We start from the raw sequence: 14,687 nt of genomic DNA, 5'->3' as shown, positions 1-14,687 counted from the left end.
CAGCAAACATGTAGGCGGGAGCACACAAAAACCTACTCAACCCAAGCATGTTGTAGGTGTTAGCAATTTGGGATGTGCATCACTTCGCTGCACAGCAGGATTTTGAACGCAGGATTACCGTCCTACAGAAAATTGAACTGTTTCTGCCAAAAATTTAGCAATCAAAAAATTAGGTTAACAAGCATTTCAGCATTTTAACCAATACTCAAGGCTATATATGCCCACTAAATTTGGGCTCTGACATAAATTTAGGAGTAGAGAACGAGCACACATCATATTGCAGTTCACCCGGCAGTCAGACAATGAGCAAAATCCACAATCCATACAAGACACAAGCAGCAGTCGGTAACGAATAGAAACAGTTGAGGTTCACATTCACATAATCACATTACAACATGTTGACATGACATTATTCTGTATTTACGGAATGGAAGGTGAAAAGATCCAAGACAACACAACATCAAGGCGCACAAGAGCAGGTACGAGCTGGACCAGTTCACATGGCACGCCCCATAGTCTGCTCCGTAGGTGGCATCATGACGACGACAGAGCGCCCGTAGAAGCCAGGGTGGGGAACCCTGCGGCGCAGCTCACGACCCTCCTGGCAGAGCGCGCAAGGGTGGCAGAAGTAGTGGGTCGCAAGGTCGCAGGCGACCTCCAGGTGCTCACGCCTCTCCTCGTCCTCGGCGAGGCCGCGGCAGCACCCACATTGCCTAGTGAAAGCCTCAAAGCTACCCTGTAAGACAAAACATGCAGAGCAGCCATGTCAGTATATTGCTTGCAACAGCGGTACCATGGGAGGACGGGACAACTACACAGCATATGCAGCAGAAGTTATTATTCAAACTAGACTAGTCATTTTACAATAGGCAAATTTCAGCCCAGCGTCCTGCTTCTAATGTTAAAGGGCAACAACTACAAATAGATATATCATCGCAATGCAGAATGAGGGAGTCATTTGGAACCATAAACATGAGCGGATAGAGAAAGCTTGCCTCAAGATTGTATCTTCGACGAATAGCTGTACGAGTGGGATGAGAGAACCATGGGGCTAGGCAGTTCCACCCAAAGAGAGAGTTCCCAAGCATATAGAGACCAGTGTAAGGCAAGCAACTGTTTGCAAAAGTCCCTGGTGCTGCTGCAAGCCTCTCAACATTGCTGCCATACAGCACACATGGTGCTACACTTCCAAGAAGACCTAAAAATATACAAACACCATTTAGTTAGTTTTTTGTTTAAGTTCGAACAAAAAGGGTAGACTAAAAAGGGTCATCACAATAAATTCCCTGCACTACAACAAACACACACAGCTCATACATATATCTACATAAGGCCAAATTAGTTGGCCAGTTAGGACAGCATTGTCATATGTTATGAGCTGACACTAAATAGTTTGAAGGAGACAGTTCAAACATACAAACTTCATAGGGCTTAACTAGTTCAAACATAATTCCACACACTACAACAAACAGACACAGTTTAAACATACAAACTTCATAGGCCTAATTAGTTGGCCAGTTAAGACAGTGTTGTCATATGTTATGAGTTCACATTAATTTGTTTGAAGTAAAAATAATAACCCTCTGCATAGAAGGGTCCAGGTGCTTCAGTTAGATAACAATATTTAGCACGCCACAGGGCCTGGCCTGTAATTGAACAGGTCCATGATTACTTAATTAGAACTGAACAATGCATCTTATCCAAGGCCTGTGTACTGCCCATTTTAAGAATGTAAAGTGTGAGGCCGCCAACAGTAATTTGCAGATTCCTAAACTATTGCTTAAGGTGCATTGCAGTAGGGACAATATAGCTTAAATTTGAAATGACACATAGAAAATTTAGTGCTAGGGGTTGCCTTCGAAGAAGCAACTTCCATACTCAGAATCAATGTATCATGACAACTTTAACTAATCCTTGAAACAAGTATGCATATTCCTCTATTTTCAGGGCCTCTAGGAGTCATGATACCGAACTCCACGTCAATATATGTAACACATTTTACAACTGACACTAGTTCACAGAAACTCAATTCCAATAAAATATTGCGCCCTAACTCTATTTAGTTCCAGAATTACGCCTAAATTTCACGTAAGAAGCAAAAATATTACAAATCTCATAATTGGCGTGCACCGAGTGTAACACACCACAGGGATCTCATTGTCAAAGTTTACCAAAAATCCTAGGCAATCCTATGATTTTCCGACAAAATCGAGCTCGATAGAATCAGCGCAGGCACCTATTCCCCTCGATCCCTACGCCAACCACGAAGCCTAAACCGAAACCGAGAGAGATCTGGGGGGCGAGGGCACGTACAGACTTCGAGGTCGCTGCTGCAGAAGTCGTCGTTGCGGCCGAGGCAGGAGAGGATCCCCGAGTCCCAGCTGTCCCGTGGCGCGTCACCGGCGGGGGCGGCGACCGGCTCGCCCATGACGACGGGGACCCCGTCGGCGCAGCCCTTGGCGGGATCCTGCGCCGGGGGGAGCTTCTCGTCGGCGGGCGGGGCTAAGAGGGGGCTTGCCTCCTCGTGGTGCTCGTCGGCGGCGCCCATGGCGAGAGGCGGGTGGTGGTGGTAACCTGAGCGAGCGGGATCGTCGCGGGTTGAGGCGGAGGGGATTGAGGAGGGAGGAGACTTGGAGGGGGGTGGAGGAGAGGAAGGGGGGAGCGGAGGGAGGCGAGTAAAATAGGGCGGGGGAAGCGCGTGGCGTGGCCGCTGGAGACGATGACTCGCTTCCTTTCCTTCGGTGTGAAGACAGAGAAGGTGGGGAGCTTTTTTTTTCTTACTGTGGAGAAAGCTTGGCTGGATGCCACGGAGTTGGATGAGACGGGCGTCTTTGGTAGCCTGTACTGCAGCAAGAGTGCATCAGGGCAGCAGTCCCTTCTCGACCTTTTTTTTTTTTTTTGAGATGTATGAGCTTTAGTCGGTATGGTTCATCTGATGCAAAAAGGGTCCCTAGTAAGGCTTTCGGGCTCCTCAAGCTCACCCTACATGTTTTCTCCTCGACCCACCAGGCTCGAACCCTTCGAAAAAACTGACCTAACCCCAACCTCTCCCTGCCCCCGCGACGCGCCGTCGCACCAGCGACTCCCTCGCGTCGCCTGCTCGCCGCCGGTCCACGTCGCCATCGCTCCCCCTCCTTCCAGATTGGCCGCGCCGCCGCCCTGCTCACACCCGGCCGCCGCCTCCCCTGCTCGCCCCCGGCCGCACCGCATTTTCTGTTGTTTTTATATTTTTGGATTACAAAAACCTGTATCTAGTATCCATACTACACTTGTGTCACCATTTCTTCGTCGAATTAGTGCACCTATACAATTGGATGTGTTGAGGACACAAGAGGATTTTTGTATTTGATTGCAGGGTTGTTTGAGAGAGACTATTTTCATCCTACACCTCCCACGGATTGATAAATCTTAGGTCATTCATTTGAGATAAAATTGTTACTGCCCACAAAACTCTGCGTTTGGAGGTCCAACATAGTCTACAAGAATAAAGTTGTGTAGTAGACATCAGGTAGCAAGAGTGCCACTTGAAGCTTTGTATGCACCACTTGACTTTTTATGAAGCTCTTCTTTGTCTATAAGTGACATCTCACGAGCAACAATCATTCCAATGACTTTCATTGGCTTGAGATCTTTGTAGTTTGACATCATTTGGATAAATGTGCACACGGTATCGTATTTTCCATCCAAGGCTCTAAGTATTTTTTGGATGATGAATTTGTCGTCATCTCTTCGCTTCCTACGCCGGCAATCTCATTTGTGATGAGAGAAAGCCTAGAGTACATTTTCGCGATTCCTTCACCATCCTTCATCTTGAACTTGTCATGTTGACTTTATAGCACATCCAACTTTGATTCCCTGACGGATTCAATACCTTCGTGCATACCAACCAAAGTATCCCAAATTTCTTTTGCATTCTTAAGACGGGTAATCTTGTTAAATTCTTTGGGGCATAGACATTTGAATAGAATGTCGCATGCTTGAGCGTTGTATTGCAACATCTTCAATTCTTCCACGGTTGCTTCACGGTCTGGTTCCTTTCCATATCCAAAGAACTCACCTTGCAATCCAACACGAACAACAACCCAAATATCATGGTTATGGCCAAGAATATGCATTTTCATTTTATGCTACCAACTAGCAAAGTTTGTACCATTAAAATATGGACCTCTACGGTGATAATTTCCCTCACTAGACACCATACTCTCCTAGATTGTGAAACCAATGCAATGGAGACCAGGGCCCTCACACCACTTGTAGAATTGAAAGTATGTCTAGGGCGGGGGTGGGATTAGACTACTTGACAAAATTAAAACCTAACCTTTTCCCAATTTTAGTTCTAGGCAAGTTTTAGCAATTGTATTGTGTCAAGAACGCCCTACACATGCATGTCTAAGAGTATAGCAGCAGAAAGTAAAGACAAACACATGTAAATAGAGGGTAGGGATAGGAAGATCAAATGCAAAGTTGACACGAAGATTTTTGGCGTGGTTTCGATAGGTGGTGCTATCGTACGTTCACGTTGATGGAGACTTCAACCCACAAAGGGTAATAGCCGCGAGAGTCCAAGGAGGGCTCCACCCATAAAGGGTCCATGGAGAAGCAACCACTGATGTAGCGACGTGCTATACAAGCGGTTTTTAACCCCTTTCCGTGATGGCATTTTAAACCGTCGCCTAGTCAGTGTGGGCGATAGGGGGTCCTTCCCACACGACTCAAAAAATCATCGGGGATAGGAAGCAATGATGTAGATGTGTTGCTAAATGTAATCGCATGCGATGCGGCATCACATCGCACACACCACATTCTGGCACACGTGTGGGATTGGTGATCAAACGTTTCTCATGAGGTAGTGAAACCAAATGGTGTTTTGTACTGAACCGTTTGGGAAACATATAATCTGTGTGTGATATGTGCCCCATCGCACATGAGTTTTGTGCGGAACTCATTTGCCATGCATGACAATATCACACACCTTTGCGGACAATCGCCGTGTGTAATAATGTGTCATCACAAACAGTTCAAGGCCCCCTTCGCACACACACACACACAAGTGTTGCAGATCATTTGTGATTTGGTGTGTATCACCGACGGTTGCGGTGTGAGTGACGTGTGCTTTCCATTTGGGATCCCACACGTTTCCTAAAATATTATGACTGAGATTGTATTTTACATTGGGCACGGCTTACTCTGAGCTCTCGTGTGCGATAATGTGGTATCACAAACGGTTCCGGAGCCCCTATGCACACGTAGTAGTGCAACAAATCATCTGCGATCTGTTGTGTATCACTGACGGTTCCGCTGCAATTGACGTATGCTTTTCGATGTGGATCGCACACCACTCATTTAGTTCAACCGTGTGCGCAGGTTGCTAGGTTAAAAGCAAAACATATCCCATTTGAATCGGCATGTAAAAAGCAAATTTGCCATAATATGCAATTGAACAAGTAGTGTCCACAGGAAGAACATTCATCAGATTTCGCAACAATTGCAATTGAACAAATGGTAGTTAAATTCCAGTGATTTGTGAACATATATATGCATTACATAATTAATCGTAGTGAGTGATATACTAAGACCTCATCACACGGAAAACAGTGGATCCATGCGTATATGTTTAGTGGCTAACTCTTACTCAATGTTCCGGGACAAGGCATGCTGAAATCTTCATTATCACCAGTGGGATTGATGTAGTGATTCGGAAGAAGCTGCTGATAAATTTTTGAACCATCAGGAATTCACCAGCAGGGAGCGGTTCTGGGGTCCTTAGTTGTAAGATGAGATGCAGTATTTTTAAGACTAGAATGTGCCATATGAGTGGAGTAAAAGCTATTAATTAAGATAGACATACTGGTACTAAATGACAAGCATCTTCACAACTATCACCAGATTTGCAGATGGAGATCATGTGTATGCAAACATAGTATCCACAAAGGTTGGTCCCTACTTCTTGCTGAGGACACCTAAATTTTTGTACAGAATTAGTCATGTATTTGCCCTGTTATGAACAACCTAACCGGTGTTACATGTATTTTTTTTCCTCGGACGAAAATAGAAAGAGGTTTATTTAGAAGCTTGAACATTTGACTAGCGTAAGAAAAGGTATATGCAGACTATTGGATACATTTTTCGAAAATAACGGATTTCAGTGTGTTACCGAAGAAATGATCTCGTGCTGCAGAGGTAGTTCCCTCTTGAACAGGTTCCCTGGTTTAGTTTTCTACAATGCGAACACACTGCAAATGAAGATGAATTTTCACAACATCAATTCTTGAACCAGATATGAATGCAAATTAATTTCAACTTCATAGAATTCAATACCTATCCATGAATTTATGAAGAGGCGTCAGATTGTGAGCCCTTTATTGACTCTCTCAGAGAATCCATGTAGTAAACTTTGTTCTCATTTGAAACAATGAATACCATGATCCAGTGATTGGTACATATTAATAAAACCATGAACTTACTAATTATGTCGAAGTCTGAAAGACAATCAGTGTATGCATGGTTGTTTATTTGACTTACCGTTCATGATATGGCGAGAGAAATGATTTTGCATGGGACATGTTTACGAAGATACGGGCGACCATGTTAATGGCCCACTCTCGTTGATCCTTACCATGTAATAAGTTCATCTATGAAATAAACACTCTCCTTTTTTAATTTTCGTGTGGTCAATCCTCTGAGAGGAATAAAATGCAGTTAGATGTTTAGCATTTACAACCATGTATGGAGAAGTTTATTAGAGTATGTTAAGTACTTACAAAATCAAGCATCAAACAAGAGTGACATCCATCATGTTGAAGTTGAAGAAGAGATGTAAGTCCACAAAATCCACACTGATGGAACCAGGATCGTGTCAGAAATGATCTTGCTGTAGTAGACTAGCAGAACATGATGACCCGCTAACATTAGATCCACGCAATATTTATATAACTCGCGGCAACTGGAACAACACTCATCAAAGTATTCGTCAACAAGAAATGTCTGTCCATGGACATAATTGCGTGCTTCAAGTACGTCTGCTTTATTTTTTAGCAAGCGTCAATTTTATTTGTGCATCATCTATGCCGTCAGAAATAATATTACTCTCCTATTCAGACAACTTATTGTTAATTTGGTTCTGGGCGATGAGTGCCTTAAGTAAGAGGCAATCCTTCTCGTTCATCTTCGATCTCGCAGGCCACCTCTTCATGGGTGCATACTTTTTGCCCGCTTCCTTCTTGGTGTCGGGGAACGTTGCATGAGAACAAAAAAATTCCTATGCACACATAAGATATATCCATGGTGATGACCATCTATGAGAGGAGAGATCGGATCTACATACCCTCGTAGATCGCTAAGCGGAAGCGTATATAACACGGTTGATGTAGTCAAACATCTTCGTGATCCAAACTGTAGTTCGTCCCGCATTCTCATCATGATCCGTACCGCAATCCCATCATGATCCATCCCAATCTACTGCCGAACAGACGACACCTCCGCGTTCAACATACATACAACTCAGTGACGATCTCCACCTCCTTGATCCAGCAAGCAAGGGTGGAGAGGTAGATGAGTTCTCCACCAGCACGACGGTGTGGCGGTGATGGTGGTGGAGCTGATCCGGCAGGGCTTCGTTGTGTACCGACGAACCGACCTAGAGGTGGAACGAACTAGAGGAGGGGGAGAAAGCTGCGCCATGACCTAATTGGACCGGATGTGCGCCATAACCTTTTCAGGGTCGGCTGCCTCTCACCTCTCCACTATATATAGGAGGGAGGGGAAGGGTGGCGCCATGACCTAATTGTTGGGGAACGTTGCATGGGAAACAAAAATTTTGTTGGGGAACATAGTAATTTCAAAAAAAAAACCTACGCTTCACAAGGATCTGTCTATGGAGAAACCAGCAACGAGCAAAGGGTAGATCATCTTCATACCTTTGAAGATCTCTAAGCGGAAGCATTGCTAGAACGCGGTTGATGGAGTCGTACTCGCAGCGATTCAGATCGCAGTGGATTCCGATCTATGCACGAACGATGGTGCCTCAGCGTTCAACACACGTGTAGCCCGATGACGTCTCCAACGCCTTGATCCAGCAATGAGGGAGAGGTTGTGGGAGAGCTCCGGTAGCATGATGACCCACAAGTATAGGGGATCAATCGTAGTCCTTTCGATAAGTAAGAGTGTCGAACCCAACGAGGAGCAGAAGGATCTGACAAGTGGTTTTCAGCAAGGTAAAATCTGCAAGCACTGAAATTATCGGTAACAAGTGATTGTGTGGTGAGATGATTCGTAGCAAACAACAAGTAACAAAAGTAGCAATGGTGCATAAAAGTGGCCCAATCCCTTTTGTAGCAAGGGACAAGCCTGGACAAAGTCTTATAGGAGGAAAAACGCTCCCGAGGACACACGGGAATTTCTGTCATGCTAGTTTTTATCATGTTCATATGATTCACGTTCTTTACTTTGATAGTTTGATATGTGGGTGGACCGGCGCTTGGGTACTGCCCTTACTTGGACAAGCATCCCACTTATGATTAACCCCTCTCGCAAGCATTCCGCAACTACGAAAGAAGAATTAAGGCAAAGTCTAACCATAGCATTAAACTAGTGGATCCAAATCAGCCCCTTACGAAGTAACACATAAACTAGGGTTTAAGCTTCTGTCACTCTAGCAACCCATCATCTACTTACTACTTCCCAATGCCTTCCTCAAGGCCCAAATAATGGTGAAGTGTTATGTAGTCGACGTTCACATAACACCACTAGAGGAAAAACAACATACAACACATCAAAATACCGAACGAATACCAAATTCACATGACTACTATTAGCATGACTTATCCCATGTCCTCAGGAACAAAAGTAACTACTCATAAAGCATAATCATATTCATGACCAGAGAGGTAATGAGTAGCATCAAAGATCTGAACATAAACTCTTCCACCAAGTAATCCAACTAGCATCAACTACAAAGAGTAATTAACACTACTAGCAACCTTACAAGTAGCAATCGGAGTCGCGAGACGGAGATTGGTTACAAGAGATGAACTAGGGTTTGGAGATGATATGGTGTTGATGAAGATGTTGATGGTGACGAGTCCCCTCCGATGAGAGGAGTGTTGGTGATGACGATTTCCCCCTCTGGGAGGGAAGTTTCCCCGGCAGGATCGTCCTGCCGGAGCTCTAGATTGGTTCTGCTCAAGTTCCGCCTCGTAGCGGCGGCGAATCCACGATAAAGCCTCCTCTTGATTTTTTTTCCGGACGAAACCCTTCATATAGCAGAAGAGGGGGGCCAGAGGGCCAGCTGGGTGCCCACAAGCCCCCTAGGCGCGACCAGGGGGGTGGCCGCGCCTAGCAGGCTTGTGGCCACCTGCTGGTGCCCCTCTGGCACTTCTTCGGCCGAGTATTTTTTATAATTCCCAAAAAAAATCCTCGTTGATTTTTACGATGTTTGGAGTTGCGCAGAATAGGTATCTCAAACTTGCTCCACTTTCAAGCTAGAATTCGAGCTGTCGGCATTCTCCCTCTTCATGTAAACCTTGCAAAATAAGAGAGAAAAGGCATAAGTATTGTACCGTGAAGTGAAATAACAGCCCAAAAAGCAATAAATATCAACATGAAAGCATGATGCAAAATGGACGTATCAACTCCCCCAAGCTTAGACCTCGCTTGTCCTCAAGCGAAAGCCTAGCTTAATAAATATGTCCACATGTTTAGGGAGAGAGGTGTCGACAAAACAAGATACGAACATGCAGGCATCATGATCATGATCAGAACAGTAATACCAACATATAATCTCTCATGCTAAAGTGATAATTCATTCACAAAGTAAAGCATGGATCAAGAACCTTACCGAGAAGTAACAACCGATAGCCTGTAGTCATTGAAGCAATTGCAATTTATCACAACATCAAAAAGAGTCAAATAAGAGCTTGTAAAGCAAATCCACATACTCAATCATCCTTTCGTTCTCTACAATTGCTACAACTCACGTGGTACTCATGAGATCAAAGTTTCAGCTGGACACACAGAAAGATAGGGGCTTATAGTTTTTCCTCCCAACTGCTTACCTCAAGGGTAATGTCAACAATAATAATTCATGAATACTTACTTCCAAGTTGACATATGAATATAGATCCTTCCCAAGCATATGACGTTAGCCAAGATAAAGGCGAGATAAGGAATTTGGTGAAGATCACCATGACTCTTTCAAGGGCAAAAAGTAAAGGTAAAAGATAGGCCCTTCGCAGAGGGAAGCAAAGGTTGTCATGCGATTTTGAGGTTTGGATGCGTGTCCTCTTAGTGCGGAGGAACGTCACTTTATATTGCCTCCTGTTATAAAGAACTTTATTATGCAGTGTGTCGCTTTTATGGCTTCCACATCACAGGTTCGTATAAAGCTTATTTTCCACACACTAATAGATCATACATATTAGAGAGCAATTTTTATTTCTTGCACCGATGACAACTTACTTGAGGGATCTTATTCAATACATATGTGGGTATGGTGGACTCTCATGGCAAAACTGGGTTGAAGGTTTGTGGATGCACAAGTAGTATCTCTACTTGGTGCGGGAGTTTTGGCTAACAAGAGGTGGAATCAATCATCACATGCTAAGGGATCTCTAATCATATAACATTGTTCGAAACCAAGCAAACACAATTCATTATGTTGTCTTCCTTGTCCAACATCTACTTCTAGGCATGTAATAGTTTACTGAGTGTTCACAATCATAGATGGTGTCAAAGATGATATATTTATATGTGAACCTCTCCTTCTTTATCACTTCGTATTAATTGCAACCATGACCAAGGTCTACATTTGTCTACCCTCAACAAGTTTCAATCGTCCTTCTTTTTATATGTGAAGCCATCACTTCCCATAAGATCATTACATGATCTTTCATGCTTTTGTTCTTTTCTCACTCTTTTGATCATGGCAAGAGGCAAATCCCTTCATCTAAGATACTCTTTATTATATGGATCACGAGCTCGAATACATCGGGGGTGACACAAAGCAAAACTCAAGACTAAAACACTAAGACTTTTATTCTACGAGAGAAAGATAAAACTTCCCGGGGCAACTTCCGATACCGGGACAAACTAAAACAAAGGTAAAGGCAAAAGATGTGATGGTGATACGATACCGGGGCAACTTCCCCAAGCTTGGCACAAGCCAAGAGGATTGCCCATACCCATGCTCAGTTGTCTTCCTTTGGTGGTGATGGTGGTGGAGTTGTTGCAACATGGGCTTGATCCTCCGTCTTCCGCATAGGTGCTCCATCATGGAAAGATGAACGAGTCTCCGGAATCCTCAAATCTGCACCAACCGTATTGATTTAAATCTATACTCATACTCACAGTTTTGGTTCTGCAGGTCATAGATCTGGGCCTGGAGTTGATCAATCCTCTCATAGAGCCTGGAGAGGTGCTTCCCAATGTCATTGGCATCAATCCTGTGCTTGTTGGTGAACTCCGTGATCATCATGTGGTTGGCGTTGTGTCCAAGCTCCACCATCCCTTGGCACTTGAAGACTTGTTGCTCCATTGCTTCGAGCCTCGTCTCCATGATTCCGGTCTTCTTGGGCCCCTCAACATCACGGATGTGCAACATCCCCTCACGCATCTCGATAGATTGAGGGTGTTGCAGCACTCCCGTGAGGTAGGGATTGATGACCTTCTCGAAGATCTTGTCCTTCGGAGCTTTTGGGGATGTCATAGCGATCTAGATCTGCAACAGAAACAGGCTCGAAACGAAAACAGAGAAAATCTGCATGATATGAGGGTCAGACCTTACGCGAGAATATATAATGATTTTTTCCAGACCAGAAGGAGTACTCCGCACGAAAACAGAGTCCGGGAGGCACACGAGGTGGCCACAAGCCCCCCAGGCGCGGCCAGGGGGTGGGCCCGCGCCTGGCAGGCTTGTCGCCTCCTCACGCGCTTTCCGGACTACTTCCAATTTTTGTATATTTTCAAATATTCCAAAATGGAGAAAATTTCCTACTGGAAAAGTTTTGGAGTCTGTTTTCTTACCGAATCACATACCTCTTCGTTTTCGGAGTCTGAAACAGGCTGATAAACATCCCCTAGGTATTCTTCCGGAGTTATGGTATTGATAATATTGCTTTCAACATTTATGGGAGTACCTGAGATATAATGTTTGATTCTCTTCCCATTTACAACTCTCGGACAATTACCTTCCGTGTTGTTGATCTTGATAGCACCGGAACGATATACTTCCTTAACAATATAATGACCTTCCCATTTAGAGAGAAGCTTGCTTGCAAAGAATCTTAAACGAGAATTACATAGCAAGACATAGTCACCTACATTGAACTCACGCTTTTGTATCCTTTTATCATGCCACCTCTTAACCTTTTATTTGAACAACTTGGCATTCTCATATGCCTGAGTTCTCCATTCATCAAGAGAGCTAATGCCAAATAACCTCTTCTCACCGGCAAGTTTGAAATCAAAGTTGAGCTCTTTGATTGCCCAATAAGCTTTATGCTCTGGCTCAAGAGGTAAATGACATGCTTTACCGTACACCATTTTGTATGGAGACATACCCATGGGATTCTTATAGGCAGTTCTATATACCCACAGTGCATCATCGAGCTTCTTAGACCAATTCTTTCTAGACCTGTTGACAGTCTTTTGCAGAATTAGTTTAATCTCTCTGTTGCTTAGCTCTACTTGACCACTGGACTGAGGGTGATAGGGAGACACAATTCTATGGTTTACATAGTACTTAGAAAGCGTTTTACGGAAAGCACCATGAATGAAATGTGAACCACCATCGGTCATTAGATATCTAGGGACTCCAAATCTAGGGAAAATAACTTCTTTAAGCATCCTGATAGAGGTGTTGTGATCAGCACTACTAGTGGGGATAGCTTCTACCCACTTAGTGACGTAATCAACAACAACTAGGATATGAGTATACCCGTTGGATTTTGGAAAAGGTCCCATATAATCAAAGCCCCAGACATCAAATGGTTCAATGACAAGTGAATAGTTCATAGGCATTTCCTCACGTTTACTAATATTACCTATTCTTTGACATTCGTCACAAGACAAGACAAACTTACAAGCATCATTGAAGAGAGTGGGCCAATAGAAATCTGATTGCAATACCTTGTGTGCAGTTCTATCTCCCGCATGGTGTCCTCCGTAGGCCTCGGAGTGACACTTCTGTAGGATATGTCCCTGTTCATGTTCAGGTACACAACGCCTAATAACACCATCTACTACTTCCTTATAAAGGTGAGGATCATCCCAGAAGTAGTGTCTCAAGTCAAAGAAGAATTTCTTCTTTTGCTGGTACGTGAAACTAGGTGGTATGTATTTGGCAACAATATAGTTTGCATAATCAGCATACCACGGTGCACTATGTGAAGCATTGATGACATTCAATTTCTCATCGGGAAAGCTATCATCAATAGGTTGTGGGTCATCAAGAACGTTCTCCAACCTAGACAAGTTATCTGCTACTGGGTTGTCAGCACCCTTCCTGTCGACAACGTGCAAATCAAATTCTTGTAGCAAGAGAACCCATCTGATAAGTCTAGGTTTAGCGTCTTTCTTCTCCATGAGGTACTTAATAGCAGCGTGATCAGTGTGAATTGTGACGTTGGAATCAACTATGTAAGACCTGAACTTTTCACATGCAAACACAACTGCTAAAAAATCCTTTTCCGTAGTAGCATAGTTTCTTTGGGCACTGTCTAGAGTTTTACTAGCATAGTGAATAACATTCAACTTCTTATCAACTCTTTTCCCTAGAACAACACCAACAACATAATCACTAGCATCACACATGATTTTAAAAGGTAGGTTCCAATCAGGTGGTTGAACAATAGGTGCAGTTATCAAAGCCCTCTTAATTATTTCAAAGGCTTCATCATAATCATCGTCAAAAACAAAAGGAATATCCTTTTGCAAGAGATTGGTAAGAGGCCTAGAAATCTTAGAGAAGTCTTTAATGAACCTTCTATAGAAACTATCATGACCAAGGAAACTTCTTATACCTTTGATATCTGTGGGGTATGGCATTTTCTCGATTGCATCAACCTTAGCCTTATCGACTTCAATACCTCTTTCAGAAACTTTATGTCCTAAGACGATGCCTTCATTCACCATAAAGTGGCACTTCTCCCAATTCAAGACAAGATTGGTGTCTTTACATCTCTACAAGACTCGATCAAGGTTGCTGAGGCAATCATCAAAGGAAGACCCGTAAACGGAGAAGTCATCCATGAAAACCTCGACAATCTTTTCACAAAAGTCAGAGAATATAGCCATCATACATCTTTGAAAGGTGGCAGGTGCATTACATAAGCCAAAAGGCATGTCGTGGGTATAAGTCTGACAGTAGAAGTATGGGGTACGAAAGTATATGGGCAGAGCCTTAGCTACGACGAGGATGTATGAGTTCAGGCCCCTCTACGGTGGAGGTAAAAGCCCTACGTCTCAGTGCTCTTGGGAGCTTTGTGTCGAGTGAATTGTGGGATTACAGCAAGTGCCAACCCCCGTACCAGTGGTGAAGGGCGGCTTATATAGAGTGCGCTGCCCTTCATAATGGCCCGGTGGACAGGGGTGGAGTAGTGGCGAGTAAACGCTTACATTACAAGTAACGTAAGCTTTAAATGCTAATAATGGTGTATGAAAACATATGACCATTGCCCTCCTGGGAGGTTATG

General features: G+C 43.8%; 1 protein-coding gene across 1 annotated transcript; it reads right to left on the bottom strand.

The window, feature by feature from the left end:
- Positions 1-346: 346 nt before the first annotated feature.
- Positions 347-2,730, bottom strand: LOC123443074 (cell number regulator 8). The gene is made up of 3 exons (XM_045119324.1): positions 2,314-2,730; positions 996-1,198; positions 347-736 (listed from the first exon to the last, which is right to left on the bottom strand). Exons 1-3 carry the CDS (start codon positions 2,546-2,548, stop codon positions 497-499), a joined length of 678 nt encoding a protein of 225 aa, XP_044975259.1. The 5' UTR covers positions 2,549-2,730; the 3' UTR covers positions 347-496.
- Between the last annotated feature and the right edge of the window lie 11,957 nt (positions 2,731-14,687).

The sequence above is a fragment of the Hordeum vulgare genome, chromosome 3H (genome assembly GCF_904849725.1).
Source record: "Hordeum vulgare subsp. vulgare chromosome 3H, MorexV3_pseudomolecules_assembly, whole genome shotgun sequence".
NCBI lineage: Eukaryota > Viridiplantae > Streptophyta > Magnoliopsida > Poales > Poaceae > Hordeum > Hordeum vulgare.
The sequence above is the reverse complement of the archived record's forward strand: the minus strand, read 5'-3'. Positions and strand labels throughout refer to the sequence as shown.

Bases quoted from the DNA above. Each gene is read 5' to 3' on its own strand.
- LOC123443074 (XM_045119324.1), bottom strand. From the start codon at position 2,548: ATGGGCGCCGCCGACGAGCACCACGAGGAGGCAAGCCCCCTCTTAGCC. The intron at 1,199-2,313 runs GTACGTGCCCTC...GTATATTTTTAG, and splicing joins CAGCAGCGACCTCGAAGTCT to GTCTTCTTGGAAGTGTAGCA. The intron at 737-995 runs GCAAGCTTTCTC...TTTGTCTTACAG, and splicing joins GTCGAAGATACAATCTTGAG to GGTAGCTTTGAGGCTTTCAC.